Consider the following 14551-nt stretch of genomic DNA (forward strand, 5'->3'; position numbering starts at 1 on the left):
AGGAATAGATAGATCTGTGATACAGGCCAGGAGAAGGGACTATAAGCGCCTGATCACCCATGCCAAAAGTGAATGGGAACAGGAAAAATGGGAAAACCTCACTATACTATTAGCTAATAGGGATTCTCGTAAATTTTGGCGTATTGTCAACACGGGGTCCGAGGTGTTAGCCTCGGCTATTGAACCTAATATTTCAGCCAAGGCCTGGCAGGATCACTTCCAGTCCCTTTACAGGGCCGCTGACGAGGGATCTAATAACCTCCCACATACCCCCTGTGTATTGGAGGAAGGGGATCCCTTCACAGAGATGGAGATACCAGCAGCCATTGCAGGGCTGGCAACAGGCAAAGCGCCAGGATAGGATGGCTTGCCGGGTGACCTATTTAAACAGGAGCCTGATGTATGGGCCCCCTACTTGGTGTTGTTATTCAACGCTGTCCTGAGGGGTATGGAGGTTCCCTCTACTTGGCTGGGCGCAGAGATTGTCCCCATATTTAAAAAGGGATCGCCTCTGCTCCCAGCCAACTACAGGCCTATCAGCCTCATAGACGTACCCCAGAAATTATTTGGTAGGCTGATATTAGATCGCCTCCAAAATTGGATAGAGGAATTCACCATTCTTAGTCCCTACCAGGCGGGTTTTAGAAGAGGGGTCTCAACTATGGACCAGATCTTCCGCCTGAATCTTCTGTTCTGGAAGACCGCGGCAATCGAGGGCGGCAGCTTGTACACGGTATTTGTGGACTTGCGAGCCGCCTTCGACTTAGTACCAAGAGATAGACTATGGATCGTACTGGCGGAGTTGGGTATTCCGGCTGACATCCTGACCATTCTGATAAGATTACACCAGGGAAATTTTGCACGTGTCAGATGCGGTAAAAATGGAGCACTTTCTGGAAGGTTCCCCGTTGACAGGAGGGGTGAGACAGGGGTGTGTGCTCGCGCCGACCCTGTTCTGTCTCTTTGTCAACGGGGTAAAAGCCCATCTGACCAGGATGGGGGACACTGATGCTCCCAAGTTAAAGAGCAGCAGGGTGCCTGCTATCATGTTCGGGGGTGACACCCTGCTGCTGTCCAAGTCCCCCATGGGAATACAACGGGTCTTGGACAGGTTTTCAGCTTTTTGTGTCGAGCGGGGGCTTGAGATCAATGCTCTGAAAACTAAATTCATGATTCTCAACCCCCCCCCACAACACGCCCCAACCCTAACATAGGCCCACTAAGACTCGAGAGAGTTCTCACCTTCGAATACCTTGGTGTAACTATCAATCAGGATATGACATGGGACACGCATCGGACCAAGGCTAACATGATATTGGTCCAGCTAACGGGTGGCATTTGTAGGATGGCAAGTAGGTCGATCTATAAACCCTTCGGTCCCGTGCTTCAAATTTATAAAATGCAGGCAAGAGGGGCAGTTTTATATGGAGGAGAATTGTGGGGCCACACTTCTGCCCAAAACCTGCTGATTACTGTAAATAAGTTCATCAGACAGTTGGCGGCCTTACCAACAAGCACCCCGCTTCTTCCGATGAGACTGGACTTGGGTCATAGACCAATCACGAAAGAGCTGGGACTAAAACCAATAACTTTTTGGCGCCGCATTTAGAGCACGCCAGAACTTATGGGTTATAGGACTGAGCTTCAAGAGATCCTACGCCTACCTAATGCTACACAAATCCCATGGCTGAGATATATAAAACAAACATGTGAGAGCCTAGGAAGACCAGAAGTATGGCTAGACCCAGGAAATGCATGTAGTAGGATCCCATGCAAACTCCTTTCGAGGGATTTTTACGAGCTGAAGTTATCGGCCTTAACGGGGAACACCCGGGAGGGGTCCCTTACTAATCTGTTCATTAAATCTAAAGACTCATACTATCTAGAGCATGTGCTCGATGGTATCACTCCCGTCCTGACTAGAAAACTATTCATGCAGTGGCGCTACGGTACACTCCCCATTAGGGCATTTACTAACCGTTGGGCACAGTCATTAACTGGAGAACAGTGCCCCTCATGTTCATACCATCAGGAAAACGACTTGCACATCATATTTTTCTGCAATGCGTATCAAAGATCTAGGAAATATTGGCTTGTTCCTCTCCTTAAAAATGTAGGTTTCAGTCAATACCTACTAGCTTACAGAATTTTAAAAACTGATCTTTCACCCCCGATTGTCTTTGCGGTGGCAAAATTTCTAACAGCGATGTGGCACACCCGCAATCGGAACATGAAGTCTGAGACAGAACCGGGATAAATGAATTGCACTGATGATTTTTAAATACAACATACAGCAATTGTTTTTAATAGGCTCATCTTAATGCCTTTTAATTCTTGTTTTATTGTGTATTGTTTTGAATTGATTGTAAACTGTTTGCATTTCTTTTATGATCTAACAGATCGAAATAAAGACTGAAATGAATGAATGAATGAAAGCAAAGTACACAAAGTTCCTTTCTCCTTCCTTTGGCGGTAAGGCAACCACTGCAGGCCAATTCCCTAAGCAGCACTTCAGCTTGGGAATAGTCTCTCCTCAGTTTCTTCAGGTTCCTCTCATCAGTAAAGGTTTCTTCTTGTAGTTAAAAGTGATCTAATTTCATGGGATCAGGGTCCTAATATTTATACCCAGAAATCCTTTGTTCTCTAAGGGGAGAGGGGCCTTTGCCCAGTCCAAACCAGTTCTGAAGCACTCTGTTTACCAGACTTCTCCTTTCCTTTCACAGTGCAGGGAAGGCACATCAGACGCCCCACAGGCGGTCGAGCCAGCATTGTGGAAGTCAAGTACAGTCCTAGAGCACTCTGTTTACAGGACTCCCTCTCTTCTTTCAGTGTGCAGGGCAGAGACATCAGCCGCTCCCCAGGGGGTGGAGCCAGCATTGTGGAAGGCAGGCACAGACCTATTCAAGGTTCAGGAGAACTCCTCCCTCCCATCAAGATGCAGATGTCTCTATTCACCACTTTGTGACTCAGCCTGTCTCCTGGAATTCCCTAGCCCTGTCACTCACAAAACCAGACATAGGAATACACAAACGATATTTCCAACTCGATATTTGTGTAAGTTGACATTTCCAACTCAATATTCTGTCGGCATACCTAAAAATGCAACTCCTCCTAGACTGTGTCAGGTTGGACTTTGCATTTGTAAGACAGTAGTATACAGATAAACCCCATGAGAATGAAGAACTGTGGGGCAAAGGTGAGTACCCCAAGGCCAGCAGTAGAACTTAACTGGAACACATAACCCTGTTTATTCCAGAATACAAATCTGCGTACTGGTTATGTTTGAGACTGCTGATTAGTTTGTTGTTCCTTAAGTGTAGGCAATTGTTAGACACAGGTATTCAGAGAATTTGAGGGACTCTTAGGTGGCAAGTGGCAAACAGGATTTGGTCAAAATGATAGGCTAAAAACAGCCTCTCAGAAAACATGATTTAAAGCTCTTATTTTCTTATTGGTGGAAACAAGTACAACTAGGCTTGAGTGGTGTTTTCCCACTAGCAAGTATGTTGTTAGTGATGCATCTGTCATTCCAAATAGTAAAGATATCAAAACATGTGAACTGTTGCCATCCTTTAAAAATGCTTAATCAATAAATACATTACTTCCCCCAATAAACCTTCAAAAAATGGATAAGCTCTTGTAAGTTGTTTTGACAGCATCAAAACTCATTCACTTCAGTGAATCCCACAAGCTGGCCCCAATGCATCTGCTGACCTGTACTCTGTGCTGCTTTGACCAATCCCTTCCTCAGGATGTCCTTCAGCCAAGTCTTTATCTTGAAATCTTGATCAGCACCCAAGACCGACACCACCAGGTTGGGAGGAGGAAATTTCCATTGTTGCGTGATAAGTGTATAGACAATGTTTGCTTCCGTTTCATCAGAAACTCTGACAAACTGAGTGGAAAGAAATGCGAAAAAAGGGTTTTAAACATAGAGTGCCACCCAAGTCTCCTGAATCAAGATATCACACATTATTATTGGCTGGGGTATTATTGGTGTATTCATACAGCATAACTAGGGTTTGCAGTTAAAACTGATTATAACTGATAAAACACCACAGAAAGGAATATCTGCATTTCAATCGAAACAGGAAAGCCCTAGATTTTGTTACACATTATTTGCTACTCTAGCATTCCGTGGTGACACAGAAGTGCAGTCTGTACTTCTAAGCACTTTCCAGTGATGGACATTCCCATGACACACATAGGTCATAACCGGCCACTTAGTACCCCTTGTGAACATCCATAAGGTCCCTGAATTCCAAAGGATCCTCCACTCCTCTTTTGGTAGCATGGCTTGCATCATACAGCTTCAGCTCACTATTCTCTGCATGTTACTGTGTAGTAATGAAAAGGTTTACATGTGAAAGCTTGGGTATCAGGATCACTTTGCATACACACTCTTCTACAATCAATGCCCTTCCATGAAGTGCTGTACCCAACACTCCTGTAATTAGTTTGACATTGTGATGGTCTGCCACATACCCTCAAACAGAAGTATCAGAGGCCATACATGAACATCTTCATCACTCATGTGTAGGTCAAGAAGGGGGCGTACACTGGTTTTGCTGAAACGGCCTTACCTGAGCACATGCCTTAGCTCAGAAACTCTATGAGAGAGTGTATGAGCGGTTGACAGTTCAGCTCAGAAAGATAAAGGGGTAGTCACCACTATACATGTCCAAGTATGTCCTTTAGACAGCACAATATGAATAAACCGGTGCATGGATACTTTCTTAGCTTGCACAATGTTATAGAAAACGTTCATGATACAGCTCCAGAACCACCCAGACCAACTTTCATACCAAAATAAGGTTTGATACGTGGCAACGTCACCTGTGCAATCCACTGTGACATGTTGTGGAACTAAATTGACCTGTGCTCATTTCCCCCCCCCCACCCAAGACAAAAATGCACTAGAATAGTGCGGGCTGCACATAACACAAAGTAAAGTTATATGTGCAACTCTCACACATAGCTGGCAGAGTCTCTACAGTGCTTTCAAATAAAGTATCACATGTTTGGTCGAAAATCAATGCTTAGCTGTCATTGCTCTGGCTTTCAAATAAACAAAAAATTCCATAGGCAAGGTCCAATGCACAATAAACTTAAATCATGATGTGAAGTGCACAGGACAATGACCGAAGGTGTCCTGCATGTCCTAACATTTCTTTACTACCTCGGCTGTTTCTTCAGAGAGGAGCCCCGTTTGCTCTCTCCAAATGCCATACAAAGAACAGTATGCATATTAATTCCTTAACTGGCTTCTCTCATATGACCAGGTGACGAAGACAGTGGCAGCAAGTAATTTGAGCTTGGGGGCTGGGCGTGTCACAAACAGGCACACTCACTCATACCCCTATCAGTGATGCTACTACACTCTCTCCCACCGTCACGAGGGTATGGCCCTTCTGGCATTTTGCCAGGCTGAAGATGTCACTCCCACAGGTCAGTGACATATTCAGTCTGACAAAGTTCAACTTAGACAGTCAGGCTCCGGTGCATTTAGTGCATTTATAGCACCTGAAAACCTGAGGTGAACAAGAATAGAGTCTATCAGGCTGACCTTTCCCTGCTGACAGACACTTTGCACGTCGCAAAAAAAGGTAGGGGTAGGGGCTACTCCATCATTAAGGGCAGGCCGTTGCTGAGCGAAGAAATAAGACCAGATCCAGTGGTAATAATGAATGTATTACTCTAGCCCTTTCTTTGTATGTCAAGACAAACAACATGGCAATGTGAAACCTGTTTACAATAACAGAGGACCCCAAAATAAACATCTCCTAACCTAATTCAGCTGATATTTCTCATTTGCCAGAAGGATATAGGAGGAGAAAGGTTTCGAATGCCACAATTAACCTTTGATATACTCTAATGAAATGTCAATGAGGTGCAAATATATGCCTAAGAAAACATATCCTAGACATGGGGTAGGACTTACCTACTGGAAACAGGAATTAGAGTGTTGGCAAAGGAGACAGGCTTGGAGGTGAGAGAACCTGGGTGTTGTGGATAGGTTATGTATTATCTTGTATAAATATTTTTTTTGTTGTTGATCATAGTGAATTCACTACTGATGAGGAAGATGTGGAAGATGGAGGATTGGAATAAATAAATTGGTGTTGAACATAGAATATTTGATGTAAGTATTTTATACACATTATACGCATTAGAACAGAATCTGATCATAATATGATTGAAATAATATTTTATGAATCCTGAAACATTGTAATCTATATTTTATTCAGACTATCGTCTGGGATCCACTCAATTACAACTAGGGATGATACACCTGGTTTTGAGCTTTTACTCACAAGTGAGTTTTTCGGAAAAGGATTATATTATTTGGGGTCATGAAAATTGATTTTGTGCCAACAGTAAGAAATGTGGAGTGTATCAATCTATCATGGTAAACTGATCTGTATTGTAGGAATCTATTTAAAGTCAAATTGTTTGTTTTCCTATCCAAATTGTGTATTTAGAATGTATGAGTGCATTTTTAGAAATATTCATTATACATATCTGATCCTGTATGAATGAACATATGATCCATTGGTGTAGATGGAGTCACGGTCTATTTGTATTGATTGTCTGTTGATTAATGTATGAAAATGATTTAGGTGATATAGGGGCATATGTATGATCAAACTGTTTTGCGAGTCCTTAATAGCGATTTTTAGCTAATCGCTATTAAGGACCCGCTAAATGGAATATAATTGTGATTTCCTAATATTCCTTTTTAAAAAAAATATATTTTTATTAAGCAACTCAAAATATTGTACAAAAGATAATAAAGATATTCATATACATCAGTAATAATAAAAAAAACCATGCATGATTCATAAAGAGAGGAGCAGGAATAAAAAAATAAACAATTCATCTTTAAACATTTCTTACGCCGCTACTCCACGCAGCAATTGGCAGCCAAATTTTACAGCCCCGTATTTTAGAATTTTTCCCTCTAGCTGCATGAATGGCTTTTTCTTGATTATAGATTCCCAGAAAACGAGTTAGCCACATTTGGAAATTCGGGGAATCCACCTCCTTCCATCGAGCTGCAAATATTATTCTATAAACTGCTGTACCTAAGAATAAACATGTTTCCTCTTTCGTGCTATGTCCAAGAGTACTATCATAACCAAGAAAAAAAAGGGTGGGCAAATCCGCCACTTTATGGCCAAACACTTCCTCTCAAAATTCTGATAACATTCTTTTTAATGATGTTAATTTTACACATTCATAAAACATGTGTACTAGAGTTGCAGGGCCTATTCCACATCTTGGACATTCATCATTTAATCTTTTGCCCCAAGTGTATAACTTAGCCAGTGTATAATATAGGTCATAAATAGTTTTGTATAATTGGGTTTTTAGATTAGATGATAGGAATAGTTTGGATGTTAACAACTGAGACATATCAATGTCTACATTGGGATTAATAAATGTACCCGCCCACGATGACTCTATGTGTTCCAGATCGTCTTTTGCTTCTCCAATAGCATATTGTTTTGACATACCGGAAAAGAAAACTGTTATTGGGTTACGTTAATTTATTACAACAACTCTGGTGCTGTTTTATCTTTTAGTCAGATTTACAATTTACAATTTTACTTGCTGAGTTAAGTCCATCATTAGTAACTGCCTTAATAAATTTAAACGTTAAACACAGCTCGCGCTGCCTCACCTGTGTTTCTCGAGCCTTTCTTCTATCCTCCGTGACGTCGGCCTATTCCTGCCTTGGGCGCTTTGTACGCAAGTTCGCTGTGAGCCATCCTGCGGGAGCGTCATGTGCGTGCCACCATTTCGCAGTGGCCTTCGTCGATGCTGTCTGCCTCTTCGTCACACGTCAAGGTGCCCATCACATCCTTCAATGTGTCACCTTTCTGCCTCGACGGTGGATTGCATACAATTTGAAACTCACCGCTTCTACAGAGTTTCTGGATGGAAGCCTTGCTGCTGCCTGGGGTTCACTTCTCCTCTCATATCACATTGTGCTATCACGTAGAAACTTCTGTTCGTGTCCTGTGAGGTGAGCGTTTTGCTTCTACTCTTTTTACTAACAACTCGCAACATTACCTTGGACTTGCCAAGTTTGACTTCGACATGGAACCACAATTTCCAAAGGCATCTTGTTTCTACACATCACAGACGACGGTGACTACGTTTTCTTATTTTAGTTTCTTGTTTTGGCAGTCATGTTGTTCTTCTTACATACTTTAATTCTGTGGCAATGGATTTTCTCGTTCGTTTAACACGAAGGTTCTTGTTATTTCCTTATACTTCTGATGCCAATATTCCCTGAATAGGTTCAGTTTGCCATCTTTTGGCATAATTTGGTACTGCACTTCATTATTTTAAACTGCTATTATTTATTAAGTGAACTATTATTCAAGTTTTCTTTTGATTTTACACGGCAAGTCTTTACTTCCATTGAGTAGATATTAATGATGTTTATTTACCTTATTTGTTATACATTGATGGCAATTCTGTTATTCTTACACGTTATGCTTGTTACTGGCCATTCTTCTTATTCGACATGCACTTTTATGCACAAAGTGTAATTCTACTTTTTATGAGTTTGTTTAATTAAGGGTGAGTGTATCCCTTGTTATGCTTTAAAGGGTGAGTGTATCCCTTGATATGATATTTGTGTAGGGTGAGTGTATCCCTTTCATATGATTATTACATGCGTAATTCCTGCAGGTTGTTTTCGTGTTGAGTTATTGATGGGTGAGTGTTCAGTTATTGATGGGTGAGTGTTCAGTTGTTGATGGGTGTGTGTTTCCCTTCTTATTATTATTGCGTGTGGGTTTATGTATTCAACAGGTTGTTTCCGTGATGTGTGATTGTTGGGTGAGTGTTTCCCTTCATTCATGTTCTTTTTCTCCTATTTTCTGTTTTCCTGTAATTTGGTGTTTAGTCTCCTGCCTTTACTCTTCGTGCTGGTTCACTTTTGTTTTGGCGGAGTCTTTTTCACTATACATAAGGTGCCGGAGACGTCTGGTATTCTTTTCTTGTGTTTTTTAGGCCTCCTATTTTATGTTTCTTACTTTTGGCTATTATTAGGAAGAGGGTGGTGGTGTGCGTTACGTTATTGGTGGCTTTTGTGTCCTCCATGTTTTTCCACTTCTCTTTCTTTCCCATGGGTTCTTATATGTTCGTTTCTTCTTGGTTGGCGCCATTGTTTTTCTGCTTATTTAATAACGATATTAGTATGTATCAATTTGTTCTTTTCCCTAAAGAAAGGAGATATGTTGTGCCTGAACCTTGTTGCTCTCTTGATGTCACTGTGATTACCTGGTGACATCATAGAATGTTGGGTGTTTGCCTGAGCCTACTGGCAGTTGGAGGCAGGCTGAGTGACAAGGTGGTCACTCCTGGTGGGGTTTCTTAATTACCATCTTACATCTGGATTTATAACTTTCCTGAATTAAACAACTTAAATATACTTATGACTCCAGGACTTCTTTTACCACTACACATATCATAGATTGTGCCTATTCTAGTTGAACGTTTACCTATATTCTCAAGGAAAGGAATGTTCTCAAGTGTAATTCTTGGAGTTTTTAAATTAAGAATATTTTTAACTTGGATAAACTTAAAGTAATCAGTGCTAGGAATAGCAAAGTTTGTTTGAAGGTTCAAAAACCTAGTATCTGATTCTCCACCCAAAAAATCCCCCACTGTGGCAATCCCCATATTTTCCCATTGTTTGGCAATATTGTCGTTAGCTTGTCTTGACCATACAGAGGAGTGCCATAGCGGGGTGTATTTGTTAAATTGTGAGATCGCAAGATGTCTGGAAGACTTCTTCCATATTTTTGAAGCACTAATAATGATCTTAAACTTTATTTTTTTACAATAATACGGTTCTAGTTGTCTCAGCAAAAGACCTTTTGCTTTATTCCCAATTGCTAATTCATAAATAGATGGTATCTCATCACTCTGTGTAATTTCAGTCAGTGATTTCATATTAAGTAACCGTGCCATTTGATGAAGAAGAGCAGCCCAGAGGTATTGCATCGTATTAGGAATCAGATATAGTAACCTAGGAAGTATATTCATTAAAAAAAAATTCCCCCTGAAAATAATTGACAGATGATGACTATTAACCCTAGTGAGATCTTTCCTTATAGCCTTCATTAAGGGTTCATAGTTAAGCTTGTTGATGTTTTCTACCTTGGGGGATATACATACTTCAAGATATGTGGCTTTATCTACTTTCTTTGGATGCGCGTACTTAACATTATTGGTACATAGAACCACTGTTTTATCTCGATTAAGTGAGTACCCAGAATAGTGACCAAACGCCTGGGTAAAAGTTCAATTTCTACAATTGCCTCAGCAGGGTTAGGTGTTACTACCACCACATCATCAGCGTAGGCCAATATCTTAGTTTCGTACGTGCCAACAATAATAGTTTCTATTGCCCGATGTTGGACCTGGCCCTTTTGGCAGGTTCACCCCGAAACTTTTTGCTTTTTCCTAGCCTGTTTCTGTGACCTGGTGTTGGTGATCTTAGGCCTCTGCGCACTTTTTCACTGTGGTACAGTGTAAAGTGTGTGAGCTCTCTGTGTATGTGTGGTGAGTGACCTGCCCTCCCATAGGAATGAATGGGGAATATGTATGCCCATGGTAGTTCCTGATGTGTGGGGAGTGCAGGGTCGAGTTTGGTATGTGCAAACTCGTGGGATTGAATGCTGAGCAATGGTATATGCGGCATGATCGTGTCTAGTGTAGAAGTGCCACTTTTAGAAGTTGGCATATTTGTGTAATTTGTGTCTGGCGTATGATTGGCTGAGCCTGGCTGGTGAGCCTGGCTCCAAGAGTCTGGAAGGGTCTGCCCCGGTGGTGAATGGAGTGTTTAGCATGCTGATGTGAGGGGAGGAGTGAGCCTGGGCCTGCTTGTGGATTGACCATCTGGTTTGAGGGTCCTGAGTGAGGCTGGGTTTTCCCCACACAATGCTGGCTCCACCCCCTGGGGTGCGTCTGATGTCCCTAGCCTGGCCAGTGAAAGGAATTCCCTATAACCAGTTCTAGCTGGTTCTCACACTGCCTGCACCCTGCTAGACAAAGGATTTCTCTGTATAAAAAGGGGTTGTGTCCCCTTCCAAAATGTTCTTGTTTCTGACTTGAATCCTGCCAGGGGCGTGCTGCTGCTTGGGCTCAGGGGAAGGCTTGCCTCCCTGAGCCCTGCCCAGCCCCTGGAAATCTGGAGGACTTTCCTGGACATCCCTGCCTTGTGCCTCTTAATATATTAATTGAGCTTGATTCAATACCCATCACTTGAAGCTTGGCCCTTGGATCTTGATACATTGCTTTGATTGAATTAGCAAAGCTGGGCCCAAAGTTATTCAGTTCCAGCACCTCCCATAAATATTTCCATGAAACTTGATCAAAGGCTTTTTCGGCGTCAAGGAGAATCATTGACATCTGGCCCCCCGTCCCGCTCATGATGTCAAAAAGGGAGATGACCCTGCGGGTATGATCCGTTGTGCCCTTCCCGGGAATAAAGCCATGCTGCCAGGGGGAGACCAGATGTTCTGTGACCCTCCCGAGCCAATTGGCCAAGATCTTTGCGTAGAGCTTCGAGTCAGAGTTAATTAGTGAAATTGGACAGTATGACGATGGAAGCTCTGGAGGCTTTCCCTTTTTAGGGAAGATGATTATATTAGTTTCCTTCCATGACTCGGGCGGGGTACCGCTCCATTGTATCCCAATAAATAGGTCTAGTAAGTAAGGTATTATTTGTTACCTGAGAATTCCATATAATTTGAATGGAAGTTTGTCGGGACCTACGGCTTTCCCTGAGGCCAGGCCAGATAGGGCCAGTTGCAGCTCAGTGACAGTGATTTCTTTTTCCAGATCTTCTCTAATGATGTCATCAATGGTCCTGCTCAGCCCAGTCTCCATTAACAATGCCCTTAAATATTCTTTAATTTCAACGATGGGGGGGCGGAGCTAGCCGGCAGCGACGATGGCCGCCTAATTCCTTTGCTCCGCTGGCACTGCCTAACTATCCTTCATTATCCTGGTCCGGAGCAGCGGATTTGGCCCCTCGCCCCCAGCATTTGACGGTGGAAGGGATCGTGGCTCTAGCGGTCCCAGAACGGTGAAATCCCGACATCGAGGGAGGTGCGCGCGGCTCTGTGGAGAGACGTGCCGCCCTAGGCCGCGAGCCGCGGTCCCCAGCAGACCCCAGATCCGCGCGACGTGAGCGTGCGTGCGTGCGTGCGTGCATGCGGCAGCAGTGTGTGAGGCTACCCCGGGGATCGGGGATCGGTCCCAGCGTCGGCCGGCCTGAAGCACTCCCAACGAGTAAAAGTGACGGGAGCCTTACAAGTGTCTTCATCGCCTTCCCAGTCATAAAAGCCGCAGTTTTTCACGCTGGAATACCTGCTGCATGCGCGGATGCCCTTTCAGCCATGCGGGATGAGTGGAACAGGATTTTCTCTGCTGCCTCGATGTCGGCGGTTCGCGCTTCAGACGCGACCGCCATTTTGATGCCTGGTGAGTGCTGAACATTGACCTCTCCGAATTTTTCTTCTACGCATTTCTTTTCAAATGTGTCTTTTTCTCAATTTCATTTTAATCTCGGATTATCGATCTTCGTTACATTTTAACAACTAGAATGAAAGAAATTCCTTGCTCTGACTAACTTTTTTGCTACTCTCAGCCTACAGTTGTGGATGGCAGCCATTTTACAGTAACTTTTCTGCAATTACTTGCGTTTTTATTTTCCTCATTGCGCTATACTTCAAGCAACATGTTTTATGCATGAATATGATCTCTTGAAATGCGAGGTTTGTAAAAATTCTGAGGAGACAGTTCTTTTTTGCGTTGAAGGGGGGACTATTTTCTTGATTTACCAAATACACTATATGTTTTAAGCAGTGTATTAGCTTATCACAGTCAGTGTTGCATCGAGTCCATCAGCGCCTCTCCTTCAGTTATACTACTGGTTTGTATTGACACTGCCATCCACAAGTATTTCATCAGCTTTTCGCTTTCAGCTGTACGACTAATTTTGCTGAATTGAAACTGCCATCCACAAAAATTTGGTCAGCTCCTTTTCTTCAGTTGTTTTATTGGTTTTGCTGTACTGAAATTGTCTTTCACAAACATTTTACTACAACATTCTATTTTCACGCATTAGGTTTTTGCAGATTATTTGTTGAGTTCTGGCTTAATTTCCAGATACTATCCTCATTCTCTAAACGGCAATGCCTCGCTACAACTGGAACTCTTCTTAACAAAATAACGCTGCCAACATATCTTTGGAGGACACTTACCCTTTTAGTATTTTGCAGGAAACTGTAGAAGATAAAACTAATGATACCTCCACCACAAAGTGCTCCTCTCCTCATGCTTCGCGTTCAAAGGCAAAAATGTCTTCCAAGTTACCTTCTTCTTCTACTTCATCAGGGAAGCGAGTTAGAACGAATCCTCCATCGCCCACCAACACCACTCCTTCTTCTATCTCTATGGAGCTTCTGCTGGAGGAAATTTGCGCACTCAAACTCTACATGACGGAAACAAACTCTCGCCTTCAAAAGCTCGAGGACAATTGGTCACACACTGAACAGAAGGTTGAACATCTTGAGAGGAAGATGGCTTCAGTTCAAGTCTTCACTGACCAGGTTCCTAGTATACACTCTGAAATTAAAAACCTTAAACAACAAGTTCAAAATTTAGAAAACCGAAATAGGCGTCACAACTTACGCATTTACGGGCTTGCGGAAGGCCTTGAAGGGTCAAGTGCCACATCCTTTTTTTCAGCCATTTCTACCTACAATTCTTGGTCTTCCAAATTCCCCACATTTGAACATTCAACAAGCACATCGTTTAGGTCCACCTTCTCGTTCCCCTACCTCTTCTTCTTCGACAGCAAAACCTAGGGGTGTTATCTTATACTTTTTGAAGTATACAGAGCTGCTTAATGTTCTTCACGCTGCTAAGCAGAAAGGAAGGATCATCTGGAACGGTGCTAACCTCTTCTTCGCACAAGATTACGCCAAAACCACCGCAGATCGTCGCAAAAAGTTTCTGGAGATGAGGCCTGCTCTTTGTTTCTTAAATGCTCGTTGTGGTTTATTCCATCCATGCCTATTTAAAGTAACATATAATAACAAGACGATGATTTATGAAGATCCAGCGATGCTTCAGCAATTTCTAGACTCTTGTCGAAATTATCCAATGGACATTCCTCGAGTATCAATTGTGCTCCTTCTCCATGTGGTGTGATGTTTCATCATGATTTCTTTATTCCTTCCTGATGTACCTTGTATTTTGTATTATATATGTGGTATTTTGTGTTCTGCATTTTGTTATATTTTCCATGGTTAAAATGTTCTCTTTTTGGTTTTCCTTAGATGCGGTTTTGCGACACCCTGACCTCTGTGTCTTCATGTTTCACTTGGAAGTCCTTTTCCCCTTGCACATGTTTATGGAGTCCTCAGTCCGGCGTGCTGTCTTCCTCATGTGGTTCCACCTGCCCCAGTCTCATTGTTTTCTTGTTGTATGTCTTTTTGATGTCTTTTTTCAGTGTCAA

General features: G+C 42.6%; 1 protein-coding gene across 1 annotated transcript in view; it reads right to left on the minus strand.

The window, feature by feature from the left end:
• The window catches only part of LOC147701495 (transient receptor potential cation channel subfamily M member 4-like), a 1534183-nt gene that overhangs the window by 989561 nt on the left and 530071 nt on the right, over window positions 1-14551 (minus strand). Inside the window, exon 4 of the mRNA XM_086929348.1 lies at window positions 3715-3895. Within this exon, the coding sequence (XP_086785474.1) occupies window positions 3715-3895 (181 nt within the window). The remainder of the gene's footprint in view (window positions 1-3714; window positions 3896-14551) is intronic.

The sequence above is a fragment of the Lissotriton vulgaris genome, chromosome 7, assembly GCF_964263255.1.
Source record: "Lissotriton vulgaris chromosome 7, aLisVul1.2, whole genome shotgun sequence".
NCBI lineage: Eukaryota > Metazoa > Chordata > Amphibia > Caudata > Salamandridae > Lissotriton > Lissotriton vulgaris.